At 37.2% G+C, this 15,599-nt stretch overlaps 1 protein-coding gene across 1 annotated transcript in view; it reads left to right on the top strand.

The window, feature by feature from the left end:
• PLXDC2 (plexin domain containing 2) overlaps window positions 1–15,599 on the top strand; it is a 410,249-nt gene that overhangs the window by 355,662 nt on the left and 38,988 nt on the right. Inside the window, exons 11-12 of the mRNA XM_004605351.2 lie at window positions 1,386–1,533; window positions 3,625–3,663. Coding sequence (XP_004605408.1) covers window positions 1,386–1,533; window positions 3,625–3,663 — 187 coding nt within the window. The remainder of the gene's footprint in view (window positions 1–1,385; window positions 1,534–3,624; window positions 3,664–15,599) is intronic.

The raw sequence follows: 15,599 nt of genomic DNA, 5'->3' as shown, positions 1-15,599 counted from the left end.
AAATGAAGTTTAAGTATTGGGGGAAGAGGAAGAGAAGCTTATGCTGTTTGGGTTGGAATTGGAAAGAACCGCTCCACAGAGAGACTGGCACATTTCCAGCTGTCGACAAGACCCAGCTTGCCATGTGGCGATGAGTAGAGTGGAGGCAAAGAGGAGATCATGAGGTCACAAGGGCAAAGAAGATGCAAGACTTAAAGTTCAGGGGATCAAATGGGCTCCTAGGATAGTGGAGCTTGACATGAAGAGGAAGCCTCTTATCATATCTTGTTAGTGAAAAAGAATCCTTCCCGGAACTCTTCCTACACCTGCAATCAGGTGCACAGTACTTGCTGATGACAAGAGAAATGTAAGCAAGGTGTTTGTCTAGCACTGACTTTCACGGTGAAGAGAGTTCCATCCACACGCAGAACATCTGTCTTCTACCAAGGTCGACCAGATGGATGCAGTCCTTTGAAACAAAGTAAGATGAGGAGGAATGCCAGCTTCTCAATCATGGAAGTCTGGGTATTGGAGAGTGTTTCTGGTGAAGGTCCCAGGGTTCTTATGTGGGACTGGAGAGTACAGGAGGTAAGCTGCTTACCACGAGTGCAGCTGAGCTGGTTCAATCCCCCATACCACATATGACACTTCAAGTACTGACTGCCAGGGTAACTCCTGAGCACAGAGCCAGGAAAAACCTCTGAGCACTGCTGGGCATATCCCAAGATTTATTTGGAGGATATGAATAAAAATAAAAACAGAACATGTTTCTTTCCTAGGGTTAGTTTGAGTAGCTCTGCCAGGGACAAGAAACTTAAGTGAGCACATCCGTACTCCCTTAATCCTTTGCTTTGGTGGTTTTGAATATGTCAAAAATAAAATAAATGTAAATATCTTTTGACCCCATAGTAGATTAATTTTGACACAATAAAGTAATATGGAGCAGTTATCTTTTTATTTTTATTTATCTTTTAGGATTCAGCGTTGTTAGTTGGATAGGCAGGGAATGCATTCTTTCCTCACCTCCCTAAGCATGTTTTAAACCTTATGCTCTCTTACAAGAACTTTTCCCTTTCAACATTGTGTTTTTAACAAAATACTGATCTAAAATTTGAAGCAAAATCAATGTGATATGGGAAGTATACATCCCAGAACCATAGAAAGCAATTATCCAAAGAGGAAAGGATTTTTGTTATGTCCAGTATTTTCCTACTTTACATACTTTGTAATATATGGAAATTTATCAACACAGTGAGTGTGGTGGGGTTGGGGGACGTGGGCAGGGAATAATTTATTTCTCATCATGACTTGAGGTTCTTTGTTTACGGCCCAACTTCTTTGACGTAATGTGTAGAACTCCATGTACCGTCATTCCTAAGTCACTTTCGTTTTGCTTCTCTCCTTAGTCAAAAGAGAAGATGTGTGAGAGCACAGAGTCCATGGAAAGTTCTCAAACCACCACCACGATGCAAGTGACAACCACGCAATTCCGGGTCTTGACGACCACCAGAAGAGCAGCACCATCCCAGATGCCAACCAGCCTGCCCACGGAAGGTGCCCTGCGGAACATTTTGCCCTTTTCCCCCCAATAGCGGGTGAAATTTCTAGTGAGGCAGGACTAGTTTCCTCCAGAGTCGACTTTCTTAACCAGTGACTTCTGTGGAAATTTGGCAACAGGCAAAGGTTTCTGAGGGCATGGCTACCAAAAGTTAGTTCAAAACTAAATGAGCCACAAATCTGAGGTGTTTCTGGTTGCCCTCATCCATGTGGTGCCTTTGTTAGGGAGGAAACACCCGTGGAACATGTGGAACAAGCTCTGCTTAATACAAGTGTTTCTCAAAGTGGGGGACCCTGTCCCCTATTAGAATAGCGTGTGGGGACAAGAGTAGCCTGGGGTACAATTCCTGGGATGCTTTTCTTTTTAAGCAAAGAAAGTCAATTTCCAAGGTGGGCTGCTGAGTCATTTTTTTGGTTTGGGGGTTTCGGGGTTTGTTTCTGGAATGGGACCAGTAGCCATCAAAATGGGAACCTTTGGTTCAGGGTGGAAAGTAGATTTCTAATGGGGAAAAACAGAAGTATTATGGAGTAAGAATATGTGCTGGAATGTTTTGTTCTGTGCCCTTTGGTGAGACCAAGATTTTAACCCTGATTCTGGCTATTTGTCTTCCCTCAGAACAAAATACAATCTTCGTTCATATTGTTAAATTTTTCAGTAACTGAATTCAGTATTTCAGTCTCAGGGCAGACAGGCAAAATGCATGTAAGATACCTTTTGATTTTGATTCTAAACAATAGGTAATTCTACTTAGGTGCAAATATAATATTTTCCTAAATATAGTCAGTAGACTATAACTATATAGTCTATATATATTTAAGTAGAATATAATTTTATAGTCTATAAACTATAAAAGATCATTGTGTGTGTCATGGGATTGTCCTTGAAAAATCTTTATTCTATTAGGGAAAGCATAAATACTAGGAAAAGTTATGCATGAGCACAATTTATAGTGGAAGAAAGCATATTAGCCAAAATTAGATAACCTTTTGTCCAGAATGGTACTACTAGGGAGAAATGTGAAATTAATTCATCAAGAGTCACTTTTGGGGGAATGTTATTTATTGACATAAATCTTGCTTTTCACTGAATGAGAAATTAAAATAGATGAGACTTTTGCATAGAATTGAAATTGAGTATTAAAAGTTAACTGGAATAAAGTTATAAAGTGAGACAGAAGACAACTTTTAAATATGTTTTATTTCTTTCAAATCCAATGTTACATTTTAATCTATACTATTTGGGATGTCAGATAAATTGTCCAATAAATCCAGTAAAATTACTTTTTCAGTTGGAAACGTAAAAAATGAAATGCAAGTCCAGAAATAAAATCATATGTCCTACATTTTCATAAACAAGATCTTTTCAAATATGATACAGTGACATTAGCAAGGATTGAGTATTTAACTTTTGTATTAAATTTGTAACTATCAACAGAATTTTTATTAAAACTGGGGAGTCATACATGGTGATGCTCCGGGCTTATTCCTGGCTCTGCACTCAGCACTCACTGCTGTTGGTGCTCAGAGGACCACATGGGATGCTGGAGATATAATCTGGATCTGCCCCATGCAAGACAAATGTCCTACTTATGGTACTGTTGTTCTGGCCCCTTAACAGACCTTTATGATTCCAGTTAACTTGAAATTCTCTTTGATCATGATTTTCAAAGGAAATAAAAGATCTTACCATAGTGTTACAGTGTTTGATCCCTGGCACTGCATGGGCCACTGTGTTTGATCCCTCCTCTGCACGGTCCACCGAACATAAGCGACCTCCCAAGCACTAAGCCGGAATAGCCCCTAAGCATCTGACAGACGTGGCCCCCAAACCAAAATAAAAATAAATTATTCTAAGTTAGAGTTATTATTAGTTTTCTTAGGGATCTTAAGAATCATACATTATTCAAAAGAAATTTTAATGCTAGATTATGTAAGGTCAGGATCTGCTCTCTTTGCACTGACATTAGCCTAATAAAATAGCAAGCTACATTTGTGTTACTATTAAGGAATTAGTCGATAATTACTGGTCATGAGATTTATGCACCTTTAAAGTTTCTCTGCTAAAATAACATTGAATTTCTCTTTCAGATGATACCAAGATAGCACTACATCTGAAAGATAATGGAGGTAGGAATTGAAACTTTTCTATCATAAATATTTTTAGCTCCTGATCCATTTCATTCATTTAAATAAGAGAAAGAAGACGTTCCATTATCTTTTTCTTCTTAATGTAAAGTGATGCTGCATTTCACTCCATGAATTTCAATGAATTGACTTAAAGGGAAATGCTTTCAATAGTGCATTGAAATTCTGATTCTTTTATTTGCCTATATTACTGCATGATACCAGTGATCAACTCTAAAGTATAAATTTATCCACAAATATATATATTAGAGGGGGTTATTGTTGTTTGGCTATTTGTGTGATTATCCACATGATTCAAATATCAAGCTCAACTGTGTTTTTCACTAAGATGGTTATTTAATTTGATCAAATTAAATAAATAATTGGCACATAACAGTTGTTATACAACACAGAAATTGTGCTAGGTCCTTTTGCAATATTTTATATCAATTAAGGAACAGAAATGTAAAGTGGAAAAGAAAATTTCATTATGCATACTCAGAGATTCTGAGATAATTTATAAATACTATATCCAAGTGGCATTCGAATATTTCAGGAGAAAAGTTTTTATCAAAACAAGTCTGTGAAAGGTATTTATGAAAATTTAAAAAAAAACGTTTTCTTATTAATACGATACATCAGTTCACATGTTGTTTCCTATCATAGTATGCTAGATCTCTATAAAAAGATATTTTAATTAACAATTGTTTATTTAGCTTAGGGAGTGGGAGTGCCTAGGTATTACATGGTCTATGTATAATTAGAAGTACCCATTATGTAAATGTGGGCACACTCTAACTTTGATCTAGACAGTTTTACTTTTACATCCTGGTTTTGCAAGTAAAATCAAATACATACATTGCTAAGAATAGTTTTCTCAATGACTATAAAAATAATTTCACACTATGTGTTAAGTAACAAATGTTTCTAGGTTTTCATAGATCACTCTTTTTTAAAAAAAGTATTTTATTGAATAACCATGAGATAAACAGTTACAAATTGTTCATGATTGGGTTTCAGTCATACAATGTTCCAATATCCATCCCTCCACCACTATACATTTCCCACCTCCAATCCACCAATGTCCCCAGTATCCCTCCCACCACGCCAATCCTCATGTGCCTCTATGGCAAGCACTTTTCTTCTTTCTCTCTCTCCTTCTAGGCATTATGGTTTGCAATACAGATACTGAGAGGCCATCACATTTGGTCCTTTTCCCACTTTCAGCATACATCTCCCATCCAGAGCCATTCCTCCAACCATCACTGTCATAGTGGTTCTTTCTCTATTTCTGGTGCCCTCTCCTTCAGCAATTGTGTCAACCTTCCCTAAAGAGGTACAGATTAAATAGGCAATCTTTAGATTTGATATAAATTTATTTAAAATGATATCATCTTCAACATAGTGTAATACTAGTTGTCCACTGTCTTATTTCTGTACCTTAGTGCTTTATGACATTCATTTTTTATTTCTTTCTGTATCAGTGCAGTAAGTACATGTGATCATTTGTAAACATACACTAGCTAGAAATAGATTTAAATCTCAGCATTTTAAAGGGGCCTTAGCAATCCCCCAATTCTGGATTTCTCAGAGTGCATTGTTAGTAAAGTATGTTGTAAAAATACATCCTAATGTTGGAGAGACCACTGAGTGAGGTAGTGTAGTATGAGGGAAGGAAATGAGAAAAGTAATTTCTGCTGTGCTTGTTATATTTAATTCTATTTTTGAAGGGCTTACAGGTTTGATTGCCATATATTCTCTTTGTTGTCTTTTCTTTTTTAACATGACTAAGAAAGGTCATAATGCTAACATTAAAAAAAACTCATCAAATAGATGTGACATACTCTAGTTAATAGAAAGTTAAAGAGATCTTCTTTTGCTGGGTGGTAGTTCAAAGATTTAGATTCATTCATTTATTCATTATTTTTGCTCATTCTTTGAACATTACAAGGCACTTTTGCAGGCTTGGACCATTCTGTTTGAAAAAGACTTGAACAGATTTCCTGACTTAAGAGAATGTGAATTCTTAAGAAACTGTCACTGTCACTGTCATCCCGTTGCTCATCAATTTGTTTGAGCAGTAACATCTCCATTGTGAGACTTGTTGCTACTGTTTTTGGTATATCAAATACGCCATGGGGAGCTTGCCAGGCTCTGCCGTGTGGGCAAGATATTCTCAGTAGCTTGCTGGGCTCTCGAGAGGAACAGAGGAATCGAACCTGGTTCAGCTGTGTGCAAGGCAAACGCCCTACACTCTTGCATTTCCCCATTATTTATCCATAAAACCTTTTACAATTAATATCTTATGTACTTAATGCTTTGAGGAATGCATACACTTAGAAATTGTTACCAATTTCCCAAGGAAAGATCTTAGCTTAAGAAATAATAAAACTTGGAAGATTTTCTTAATGATGAGAAAGAGTTAAGTAAATTCTATATGTATATATATTTGTGTGTATGTATATATATAGGAATATATATGTATATTTGTTTGTTTTCTGTGTGACAAAAGTATCCTGTTGGGTTGCCCATATCTTCTTGTGATTTCAGCCTTTTTGCACTCTTGGATAGGCCCTGGGCCTCGGGCCAGCAGTGAAAATGACTCCTCTAGCTCATTGTTCCCAACAAGTCTTCACCAGAGTTCTAGAATGTCACAATAGGTCTATAACCTGTGCCATTTTTCATGTCTAGTGTTGTTATGAAAGTGCTTTTCCTAAAACCACTAAGTGCTGTTAGAACAGACCATCCTGGTCAATAGTAAATTCCCTAAATAGAGAACGCAAAGAGCCAGAGGAATAATAGAGAGACATGAGGGACTGGAACGATATAGTGGAGCAGGTAGGGTATTTGCCTTGCGTGTAGTTGACCTGGGTTTGACCCCTGACACCCATATGGTTCTCTGAGCCTGCCAGGAGTGATCCCTGAGCACAGAGCCAGGAGGAAGTCCTGGGCACAGCTAAGTTTGGCCCCCAAACAAAAATAGAGGGAGAGATTTGCCTTGCACATGGCAGAACTGAATTATCTTTCCCTAAAGCCACCAAGAGAAAACCCTGAGTGTAATCATGCATGCCTAATTCTCCCTCCTCCAAATGAAATACAATTTTAAAAAAAGAGTACTTAAGGGAAACCACATATTACTAATTATATAGTTCCTTCATTAAGGCAGTTTGCTATTGCATTTTATATTATGGAATGTAAAGGTGCAGGAGAATTGCCAGTTTAAATTTTACTTCATTTGTTAATTACATTCAAAACAATTTCAAATTGTCCTTCCTCACTCCCTCCAGTTTAACATTTTTGCAAAATCGTGGTCATAGTGAGACAGGAAGCTTAATTGAGATCTTTTCTCACATTTGTTGCCAGTGACTATTTCAGTGCAAGCTGAAGCAATTTAATGAATCCCTCTGTGTTGGGTCAGAGCAATTGTGTATTAGGTAGGGCACTTGCCATGTATTGAACCCTAGGCCATCCTGGATTCAATTCCAGGCATCTCATATGATTCCCTGAGCACTGCCAGGACTAATGCCTAAGTGCAGAGCCAGGAGTATTCCCCGAGCATCATCAGATGTGGTCAGAAACAAACAAAAATGTCCCGATGTGTTGTGGCAAAGAAATTTTAGGCATTTTTATTTCGTGATTTAACTGACCGTTCTTAAGAGCATTTTAATTTAGAGGTCTGTGCCTTTCTTGAAAAGATGGTCACATTTTTCAAAGTTGTCAGTCTGTAAGTAGAAACAAATGACTATTCCTTTTCATATGCAGCCCTTAAATATTGGGTTACCTTGGCATTGAGTCTTTCTGGCACCTTTAGATGTGTTAAAGTCATTGATTTTTCTTAGTGGAATCCACGGCAAGCATGATGTTTCACTTTCCAGATTTTCCTTCACCTAAAGTATTTCTGAGCAGTTGGGCATCAAAGACACAGAACAAAGTTTTTATTCACATGGTCCAAACGGAGCCACAATCTGCTAAATCACTTTTGAATCTCCAATTGTGCACTGTTTCTGTTACATTTAGATTTGGTCTAGGTAGAACCCTACAAGTTGTTTGAAGAAGTTTTATTCAACTGTGGGGTTGAGTGGATATTGTAAACTCTTAATTTTCAGGTTTTTTTCAGCAAAGGAAATGATGTCTAATGAGTTATATTGGTACATTATAGCATTGATAGATAATTGCAGGTAGCCAAATATAAAATTTAATAAAGAAGATACAAAGATAATGTTATTTCCAACAAAAATATACTAGTTGTCTATTTATAAGATTAAGTCTAGAGAAATATGTTAGTATTAATCAAATAGAATACCTGTTCCTATTTATGTGAGAAACATAATAAGGATAAGAGGGAGGAAAGAAGGAGGACAAGGGAATAAGAGGAAAAATTTATTTATTATTTGCTTTGTTCCAGGCATGAGTCTAAATGTTCTATTTTTTTTTCATTCAGTTAGCACATTTCACTCATGTAAGTTGCTTTTTCTTAGCTTTCCATTTTTATAATTGAGACAAAGAACCAGGAATATGTTTCCTAGCAGTTTGTAGTAAAACTGGGATATGAATCTGTCTAACCTTGACTCACATTCTAAGTCCGACTGCCTTCTGATATTACTGCTTGCTCAAAGCCAGCAGTAATGACATGGAGACATGACATGGAAAATGCTACCCTATGGCCTTTATCTGCACCTTTTGTGGTTTCTTTCTACAAAAACTGTACTTAAGTGTAGGATAACATTGGTTTTGTCCTTTCAGCCTTGCCGCAGGGAACTTAGTTTACCTTAAAGCAATGTCCTTTCTGTATGGACACAGGAAGACAGTTAATATTATGCTTTGTAACTTGGGAGCTGATTCACTCCAATAATATTTACTCCCGGGCATCTGCTTTCTCAACTCAGTTGTCCTTAGTTCCTAGCACCCCAAAAGCAGGGTCCCGACGAGGGACAGGCAAGTTGTGAGCTACCCTGGCATTGAAATGGGCCAGGCCAAAGCACCACAATACTCAACTATAAGTTGAGAACATGGTCATAGACAAATGCTGTCATGATCCAAAAGTAACAATGAGACTAGGACCCTGCTGGGGTTAGGAAGACTTACCTGGCCCGAGGACTGTAGTCTGGAATATATAGTGAATGTCCTCAGAAAGAACCAAACTTTAAGTCTGATATATCCCTTACTGTGCTCACACAGAATGACATTGCTAGAAATATTAGAAGTAAATGTACTGTAACTATTTAAGTGGATTGCTAGCTGAGGAAGGAAGAAAGCGACACACCCTTGTTTGGATCCCACCCTTGAGCGGATCTCCTAGTAATCTTGAGTAATCTCCTTAGATGAGATTTTGTTAATCTCCTGGAGAAATGGCCTTACCCTTAGTTGTTGATTTGTTAATTTTGAACCCACCTTTATGTCACCACCCTATATGATTGCTATATAAACTAAGACTGTAAGAGAAGTAGAGGCAGAGGCAAGACAGAAGGGAAGAGATGAGACAGAAGCAAGGAGAAGAGACAGAAGCGGAGAGAAGACACAGAGGCAAGACAGAAGACACAGGAGAAGACACAGAAGCAGAGACAGAGAGAGGCCAGAAGAGATCAGAGGAGAGACTACAGAGACAGAGACAGAGATAGAGAGACAGACAGAAGAGAGCACAGCGGCGCACACAGAAGCAGAGAACAAGGAGGAGCCATCCTGATCCTGTCCATATACAATGGCTCAAGAGCACTGAACGAGAGTGGCCAGAGAGAGACAGAGAGAAAGAGAGAGAGAGAGAGAGAGAGAGAGAGAGAGAGAGAGCGCCGCCCCGATAGCCTGTGAACAACACAACATACATCACATCACCCCCTCCCACGCGAGTGTGCCTTTATATTTTTACAGTTAAGGAGTATGTGAAGTGAAATTTTATTTTCTCACATAACAATTATGTATCAGGTTTTTTTTTCTAAAAAAAACCCCCTTTTATAGAAATCACCAGCCTAATGATATTTTTTTGTGACTGAGTCCCTGGCATGTGATTTCCAAGCTACAGGGCTACCATCTTTATGTTGAATATTTACTGAAGCTTTATTTGTTTGTTTGTTTGGGGGGTGTGGACGGGGTCACACCCCGGTATGATTACTCCTGGCTCAGTGCTCAGTGATCACTCCTGTCAGTGCATGCGGAACCACATGCTGTGCTGGGGATTGAACCAGGGTCAGTTTCAAGGCAAATGTCTTACTATACTGTCTTTGTAGTCCAATCAAAATCGCAGTTAAAGTTTCAGTCTTCTTGGTTTCTCTAGAAATCTAGGTTTAATTCAGCTTTAAGAGGGATATGCCATATATTTTTAAAATACATATAATTCTGTGGATTATGGAATGTGGTTTTAAAAATTAAAATCTTCTTTGGGGCATCAAATCCTGAGAGAACTTACTAGGAGTAAATTGTTTGGCAGAATTGAGAGGGGGAACTGGTAGGGGTGTGTTGGGGCACGTTGGTGGTGCTTGGGTCTGCTCCCAGCCCAGTGCTTGCAGGTTGCTTCTGGCAATCTTGAGGACCATTTGTTGCCTGGGGTTGAACCAGCTAGGCCACATGTAAGGCAAGCACCTTAACCACTGTACTAATTCTCTGGCCCAAAGCTAAAAATTTAACTTGCTGTATATTGAGGTCTTCTATGAGATTTGATAGGTGGCTCCCCCAAATCATTATTACCATCCACATTTTATAAGACTTCTTCCCCATAAAAGCTAAAAATGTTAGTGTGTTGTTCTGACTTTTTTACTAGAATACTTCTAAGGTTATATTTTTATGATCTAGTCTGTAGTGACAGATCAAGTGTCTACTATTTCATCTATCATTCAGTTGAATTGTTTTTTTACCTTAATACATAAATCATCAAAGCTGCAACTCTATAGCTGTGTTTTTCCCACATTCTCTTGATAGTTTTTTCATCTATTTCTTTCAAATAGATCACAGTCTTATATGCAAAGGGAAACTTATTTCCTTTTGACAGGCTATTGAATATCTATCACTCTGCTTCTAAGACTGTAAAATATTTTGGCATTTCGTTGATTTTTTTTCTGTTGCTTTTCATGATAGCACAATTTGAAGTATACATATGCCATAATATTAAAAAGTTCTTTTTCTTCCAATATTATTTTGAATATACCCTAGGAATAAGCATAACTCCTAAACTTTTGTCCAGTGACTTGGTTCTCAACTTTTCCTGTCTATTGGAATCATCTGGGTTTTTTTTAATGTAATTGTATTATTCCACCTGTAAACAATAACAAAGAGTGCTCTCTAATTCAGTTGTCACTTTAAATCTTGGGCATCCCACATAAAGATAAATTGAGAATGCTCAGATAGATGCAGCTCAGAAGTATCAAGATTGGGGTCACTGGGGAGTAAGGGATTCTTTGTTAAGATATATATTCCTCGATAACTCTTCCAGAATGGTACCTGCTCTCTGCATTGTATTTCTTACAAGTTCTCGCCAGTTCACTGACCACAGTTTGGGTATCAAGAGTTTCATGACCTCAAATTGACCAAATAAGAATGACATAACTAACTCTAAACCCACAAATCTTCACCTATACCTCACCACTCCCTTAAAATAATGTTTTAATTGTGGTTATCAAGAAATTAACTTAGTCCACATAGAGAGGAAGTCTCCTGTCCTATAGAGGCAAGACACATGAAAGGTCTCATGATTCATTTCATATCTTATGTGAAAATTATTCTTCTTTAACTGCTGCAGTTAAGAAAAAGAATTATAGTCCCTGTATATTAAAATTGGTTGTTTTAAATTGTACTTTATGTAAAAATAATTATGTTACTATTTAACCTAATCACTTTTTAAAATGTTATCCAGCATAGGAGATTAACTATCTCAAGTGGACTATACTTCCTTGTTTCCTGTAAGTTGATTTGTAGATTAAGTTTATGCTACTAATAGAAAAACAAGATGATGTGACCATACCTTTCAGGAAATATATTTTTCATTTCAAGATATAGCTCTTGAAATATTTTCCATTTGCCCTCAGTGAAATACTTTACTCCATTCTCTTTTTGAATGATTCCTATCTTCCTTTACATTCTCATTCTATATAATGGTCTATATGCCCTTTCATCAGAAAACTGAATTTGAGATTCTCTTGCTGGAGAAAGGGAATCTCTTATAATAGTAGATTTGGGATCCTGAGATCGAGGGGTTTCTTTGTTACTCAATATGTCTAATCTTCTTGGGATAATAAACAGATGTACAGTTATTACAATTTTTAAATAAGAACTGTTAGTGATCACAGTCAATTATTTTATATAGCTAACATCATGTATATGTTATTAGAAAACTAACTTTGGTGTTTATTTGAATTGACTTTATTTATTGAATCATCTCTTACACTGCTCTTGTGAGGCCCTCGGGTAGACGATGGAGATATAAGAATTGGTGCATGATGGGGGGAGCAAGCGATCTCATAGGATGCAGCAGAAAAGAAGTCAGTAATTGAATATGGTATGAAACGTAAAAAGAGAGACCCAGTAAACACTATGAGAGCAGAAAAAAAATGAAAGAAAATCTGGAACTGGTAGGAAAATTCTCCAGAAGAGATGGTTGACTGAGGTATTGAAGTACGTGGTGGAATTTAGTGTGCAAAAAGGACAGAAAAATGAGCAGAAGAATCAGAGAAGGCAACTGTTCAGTAGAATGAAATATCATGACTTATATGAGTCATTCTAAAGAGTAGGGCATTTTTTTTAACAGAATGAAACTATAAATGGGTTGTGACAGGTCTAATGGTGATTAGATAGCAGATTTGGCACTTGTCCATTAGTACATGGACTTGTCCATTAGTACATGGAGTTTGAACTTAATCCTATAGGAATTATTGGGATCATATAGAAAGGCATTTAATGAAAAGTTTTGCTTATTTAATATGTTATTAAGGAGTTTAGGGGAACCAGTAGAAAACAGTAAAGCATTAATCACCCATGGATTAATGGAAAGTGATTAAATGAAGTGCCAGTGAGAATGAAGACCAAATGGACAGGAGAAATATAGTTAAGTAGAAACTGCAGAGCTAATATCTGATTGAATGTGTGATTCATGTGATAGAAAAGTGACAAAGGTTTGTCTTGGGACAAGAATTATTTATATTTATGCTGTTTGATTGGGAGTACAGAAAGAGGAACAGATTGATGGGAGTTGGGGGGCAGTAATTAATTTAATTTGAGCATATTGACTTTGAAGTGTCTGTGGGACATTTAAATAAAGATATCCTGGGGGCATTTTTCTATGCAAATATGAAATTCTCCTAGGAAATGCAAGCTGAAGATGTAAGTAAGTTTAAGCTTCATCAGCATTTAAATGATATCTCAAGTTAGGAGAGTTAATGAGATCATAGAAGGCTAAAAGTAAAAGATAAAAGAACTAAAAGGGGACACAACATTTGAGATTTTGTGAAAAGGAGTAAAAGGACCATCAGAGACAGAAAAAAAACAGAAAGTTTTATTATTACAGAAATCATAAAAGAAAATTTCAAGAAGGAAGAAGTGAAAATGTGAATGACTCCAACTGATTATGTCAAACAATCAAAAGAATAAACAACCCTGAAAAGAGTCCTTTAGATTAAGTGGATGTTGAGTTTTGTTTGTTTGTTTTTAACCTTGACTGGACAGTTCTGCAATCCACAGAGAGAAGTTTGAGGAGTTTATGAGCAATCAAGAAATTAAAGTCAGCAAATAAAGGCTACTTTTCCAGGAAGTGTGGTGAGAAAGAGAGTGAGGATTTTTGTCTGGCTGTGCAATTTTACTTTAGGAGAATACTGCCTGATACAAGAGGAGAAAGAAGGTGAAAGGAAGAAAGGGGTTGAAAGTTGAGTGAGACATCTGCAATTCGAATGGTGGGTCAGTTGGCAGGGGTGAAGAGGAAGCAGTGGAAGAGAGTTGGGTGCGTTTCACTGGTGCTTGCTCTCTCAGTGCACAAGGAAACAAAAAAAAAATTGTCAGAAGAGGAAAAGTTTACAGCAAAGAAAATGCCAAGAAAAGAGAGATATTTGAGTAGGGGGGATAGGTAGAGGTGGTCTTAGGGTAAAATAGAGGCAAGGGTCAGGGGCCTTGGAGACAGTGGTGGTATAGAGGTGAGGTAGCTATGCATCAAAACCACTGGTGCCAATACTGTGCTAAGTATGGTTTTCAAACTACAACATTTAAGCCTACAAATATGTCTGTTAAGGAGATGGGCTTCAGGAATGGGTGGAGGGAATATGGGGACTATAGTGGAGGAACACCGACACTGGTGGTAGAATTGGAGTTGGATAACATGGTGTGTATGAAATTTCACTATTAACAGCATTGCAATTCATAGTGCTTAAATAAAAAATATTATTTCTTTAGAAAGGAAGAGGGCTAGAGGTAACTTGGGAGAAATCAGTGTGTAAGTCCAAGAGCTGAGAGAATCCACATCACATTTCTAAGGGGAATAGAGAAGGTATGCCTCCTAGTCATGTCATCCATGCAGAAAGGACATTCCTGCATGCCTGGTGACTATCTTCAAGGTTTTATGACTTCAACACTAAATCTTTTTATGTGGGCTTGAATCGCCTATGCATACTGTTAACTTAATATGCCCCAGTTTTAGTCAAAGAAAAAGGAGGAAATGTGGCAGAGAGAAAATATATGCTATTTTTAAAAGGGCAGAAAGCTTTAAAGAGAGTAGTTTAATCCATTAGATGGTAAATTTAGTTTAATCTTTCAAATAGCTAGGCTTTCGATGTCTTGCTGTTCCATTAAGACTAATTTTGACTTAGTCTTATTTGGTAGTTCTCAACTAATACTATATACAAGAGTTATAATGTATCTTGGGTAGTAAGGAGAGACATTCATTATTTAATATTAATTCATCACTATGCTATATGCTACTGTGACCAAAGGTTATTATTTCAATTGTAGCAATAAATTAACAACCTGTTGGATAAAATTTCACCCACAAATGATTTGCATACTTATTGGCATTATGCTCAGTAGCTACTAAATTTTAAAGAATTAAAAACTTGAAGAGCTAAATTTGAATGAAATTCCAAGGGATACTTGTATAACCTAAAAAGGCAAGAGAGGAAAATAGAATGAGGAGAATGAGTGAATATAATTAAAAGCAATAAAATGGCAGACTATATCCATCTATATCAATAGCTACATGTAAAGAGAAATAATACTCTAAAAATGTTAATTATTAGACTGACCCAGAAATTAGACATATCTAAATATATGTTTTATAGAAGTAGTATAAAGAAAATGATATAAAGATTCAAGTTAACTGATGCCCTAGATTTATAATCAGAGGAAAGCTGGAGGTGTTAATAAGTATCCAATTTAGTGAAGCTGAAGACAAGGAGTGGGCCAGAGAGAGTTAATAGCAGGTACAGCTCTTACCTTGCATGTGCCTTACCTGGGTTCAATCCCTGACACCACAAATGGTTCTCAGAACTCCAGCAGAAGTGATTACTGAGCACTGTATCACTGTCACTGTTACTGTCATCTCTATTGTGAGACTTTTTGTTACTGTTTTTGGCATATCGAATATGCCATGGGTAGCTTGCCAGGCTCTGCCATGTGGGCGAGATACTCTCCGTAGCTTGCCAGACTCTCTGAGTGGGGCGGAGGAATCGAATCTGGGTCAGCCGTGTGCAAGGCAAACGCCTTACCCGCTGTGCTATCGCTCTAGCCCACTGAGCACAGGGATTTTAAAAATGTATCTGGGTTGAGAGGCAAAAAAGTACAATCGAAACAACATCTGCACATGTATGTTCATCGCAGCACTGTTTACAATAGCCAGAGTCTGGAAAAAACCCGAATGCCCCAGAACGGATGACTGGTTGAGGAAACTTTGGTACATCTATACAATGGAATACTATGCAGCTGTTAGAAAAGAGGAGGTCAAGAATTTTGTAGTCAAGTGGATGGGCATGAAAAGT

This window comes from Sorex araneus, chromosome 9 (assembly GCF_027595985.1).
Source record: "Sorex araneus isolate mSorAra2 chromosome 9, mSorAra2.pri, whole genome shotgun sequence".
NCBI lineage: Eukaryota > Metazoa > Chordata > Mammalia > Eulipotyphla > Soricidae > Sorex > Sorex araneus.
This window is presented reverse-complemented; position numbering and strand designations above follow the sequence as displayed.